General features: G+C 51.5%; 1 protein-coding gene across 1 annotated transcript in view; it reads left to right on the top strand.

The window, feature by feature from the left end:
* Window positions 1-3,487, top strand: part of CACNA1F (calcium voltage-gated channel subunit alpha1 F) — a 22,830-nt gene that overhangs the window by 6,922 nt on the left and 12,421 nt on the right. Inside the window, exons 14-19 of the mRNA XM_024745231.1 lie at window positions 982-1,195; window positions 1,292-1,412; window positions 1,528-1,609; window positions 2,556-2,598; window positions 2,792-2,843; window positions 3,316-3,472. Coding sequence (XP_024600999.1) covers window positions 982-1,195; window positions 1,292-1,412; window positions 1,528-1,609; window positions 2,556-2,598; window positions 2,792-2,843; window positions 3,316-3,472 — 669 coding nt within the window. The remainder of the gene's footprint in view (window positions 1-981; window positions 1,196-1,291; window positions 1,413-1,527; window positions 1,610-2,555; window positions 2,599-2,791; window positions 2,844-3,315; window positions 3,473-3,487) is intronic.

Below are 3,487 nucleotides of genomic sequence, written 5' to 3'. Positions count from 1 at the left end.
GATTTTAAATGTCACTGTGTGTGTGTGTGTGTGTGTGTGTGTGTGTGTGTGTGTGTGTCGGGGGAGAGGACGGGGGCCCCAAACACAGCCCCAACAGCCACCACCCCAGCTCCAATGATGACTATATCCTCATCACCATTCATTTATCAAATATCCATTGAGTGCCTACTGCATACAAGGTGCCCTTCCAGGCCCTAGGGAAACACCAGGAATCAAAGCAGGCACAAGTTCCTGCCTTCCTGGAGATTAAAGTCCGCTGGGGAGGGTGTCTACTCCATTTCCATCCCCTTCCTCAGCCTCAACTTCAGCTAGAACATTATTCCCAACCCCATCTCCAAACTCGACTCCATACTCATCCCCGACCCAAACCCCATCCCCCACCCCCAACCATAACACCATCTCTAACCCCAACCACCAACCACTCATCATCCACAAGCTCATTTACAGCCCCATAACCCAAGCCCAAGCCCAAGCCCACCTCCAGCCTCATTCCTAGCTCCCAGCCTCATCCCCATCACTAGCCACAACCCCCACATCCCAAACTCATAACCATCAGCCTATCTCCAAACACAAACCCATCCCCAGTCCCAGCCCCAATCTCATCCCCATCCATCCTCTCCTCTATCCCAACCCTCAGCCACAGACTTATCCCCGACTCTACAGCTCTACAGCTCCAAATATTCCCCAACCCCATCCCCAGCTACAATCCCTAACCCCAGGCCCAACCTGAAACCCAATTTTAGCTTCACCAACGTCCATATACCCTCCACACTAACCTCATCTCCCCTAATGCCAACACCAACCCCGAATACAACCCTCCCCTTACTTCTTATTCTCACCTCACCCCAACTCCAAAATCACTTCCAACAATGACGCAGAAGCTCATCTTAACCCAGTCCGCCCCAGTGCATCCCAAGCTGGAGCCCTGCCCCAGCTCCTGACTCACCACTGGACATGTCAACCCTTCCCCCTCCATCTCTGCTGCAGGCACTGGGCATCTCTGAGCAATTTAGTGGCGTCCCTGCTCAATTCAATGAAATCCATTGCATCCTTGCTGCTTCTCCTCTTCCTCTTTATCATCATCTTCTCCCTGCTTGGCATGCAGCTGTTTGGGGGCAAGTTCAACTTTGACCAGACACACACCAAGCGAAGCACCTTTGACACCTTCCCCCAGGCCCTCCTCACTGTCTTTCAGGTGAGGCCTGGAGATTATGGGATGGGTGGGCAAGGCGGGGGGACCCAAGGTTGGGGAAAGGGTCCCAAGAGTTTCACGGTGACCTCCCACCCCCAGATCCTGACAGGTGAGGACTGGAATGTGGTCATGTATGATGGTATCATGGCCTATGGCGGCCCCTTCTTCCCAGGGATGCTGGTATGCGTGTACTTCATCATCCTCTTCATCTGCGGCAACTGTATCCTCAGAGCCTTGAGAGGCTGGATCGCGGCAGGGCTGGGGAAGGATAATGGGGACATGGGCGCTCCATAGGCAGGCTGCTTCTCCATCCTTGTAGCCTGAGCTCACCCCAGACATCCTGTTGAACGTGTTTCTTGCCATTGCTGTGGACAACCTGGCCAGTGGAGATGCAGGCACTGACAAGGACAAGGGCAGGTGAGGTCTGGCTCTGCCTCCAAGACAGTCTCTCCTTAGGATCCCTGACTGGGGCCCTCCCACACACATCCCACACCACCAGAGATGCCTTGGTCACTCTGGCAATCCCCATCTGCAGATCCAACCTTCCAGTCCTCATTCACTGAACATGCATTTATTGAGCACCTACTTTTTGCCAGGCCCTGTTCTAGATGCTAAAGAGACAGCAGGGGTCAAAGAAGACAGAGTCCTTCCTTTCATGGAGCTGACATTCTAGTTGGGGAAGGCAAGCAAAACAAGCAAATTGATATATAATAATATAATTTACTTAAATATATGTTAATAGTATGTAATGTAGAAAAAGAAAGCAGGGTAAGAGAATAGAGAGAAATGAAGATTGCTATTTTGGTTAGGGTAATCAAGGAAGGCCTCTATGAGAAAGTGACAGCTAAAGAGAGGCCTGAATGAAGTCGGGGAGTGAGCCATGCAAATATCTGGGGAAAGAGTGTTCAAGGCAAGGGGACAGCAAGTGCAAAGGTCTCAAGATGATAATATTCTTAGCACATTCAAAAAACACCATGGGGGGAATTCCCTGGCAGTCTACTGGTTAGGACTCTGCTTTTTCACTGCTTTCACCCGGGGCCCCGGGTTCGATACCTGGTCTGGGAACAAGGAGAGTGGTAGGAGGTGAGCTCAAATGGGGGGAATAGAAAAGCCAGATGAAGGGCATTCTGGGCCATGGTGAGAACTTTGGGTTTTGCTCTGAGTGGTGGGGAGCCATGGGAGGGGTGTGAGCAGAGGAGGAGGAATGTATCAGATGTAGAATTTAACAGCATCCCTCCTGCTGCTGTGAGAATAGACTAAGGGGATGAGGGAGGAAGCAGGGAGGTTGTATGGGACCTGAGAAAGGTCTGTTCTGATTGCAATGACCCCCTCCCTTGGCCTCCTCCCCAATTTCCTCGCACAGGGAGAAGAACACTGAGGAAACTCCACAGGAGAATGGAGCACTGGTGAGTTAGAGGCCCGGGCACTGTCTACACCTCCCACTACCACCATTATCTGTCTATGCGTGTATGTCTTTATCCCGCATCTTCTGCCTATTCATTCCTTCTTTATTGTGTCCCTCCCATGCCTCCCCTGTGTCCATCCCCCCATCATCGATGTCTACCCCATCATCGATGACCCCCATCTTCCTGTCCCCAGGTGCCTGGCGGGGAGAATGAGGAAGAGGAAGGTGCAAAAAATGAAGGAGCAGGCAAGTGGGCAAGACCAGGTGGAAGAGGTATGGGACCTTGGGGACGGCACCCAGGCGGAGCTCGTGACCCCTGAGACCCTCCTCTCTGGAGAGCAGCCTTCTCCAACATCATCTTAAAAATAATGGGCTTGGTGTGTAGCCAGGAACATTTGAGACGCTGAGATTAGAGAAGAGAAACAGACATTTTGTTTTACTGCAGAACTTCTCAGAGCCTTTATTATAAAATAGTATGTATATGACTGAAGATGGTAATGTGCGTTCAACACACATTTACTGAGCCCCTCCTGTGTCCCATGCACTGTTCTAAGTGCTGAGGACACAACAGTGAACAAAACAGTCTGAAATCCCTTCTCTGAGGAGCTGACATTCTAGCAGGGAGATGAGAATTGACCACATGACAAGCACTGTTCTAGGTGCTTTACATACATTTTCTCAACTAATTCTCTCTCCTTTGATCTTCTTGTGCTGCCAGGCATGGAGGAAGAGGAGGAGGAGGAGGAGGAGGAGGAAGAGGAGGAGGAGGAAGGGGGTGCAGGGCATGTGGAACTCCTGCAGGAAGTTGTACCCAAGGAGAAGGTGGTACCCATCCCTGAGGGCAGTGCCTTCTTCTGCCTCAGCCAAACCAACCCGTGAGTGCTGCGAGT

Source organism: Neophocaena asiaeorientalis, unplaced genomic scaffold (genome assembly GCF_003031525.2).
Source record: "Neophocaena asiaeorientalis asiaeorientalis breed wild unplaced genomic scaffold, Neophocaena_asiaeorientalis_V1.1 scaffold1418, whole genome shotgun sequence".
Classification (NCBI taxonomy): Eukaryota; Metazoa; Chordata; class Mammalia; order Artiodactyla; family Phocoenidae; genus Neophocaena; species Neophocaena asiaeorientalis.
The sequence above is the reverse complement of the archived record's forward strand: the minus strand, read 5'-3'. Positions and strand labels throughout refer to the sequence as shown.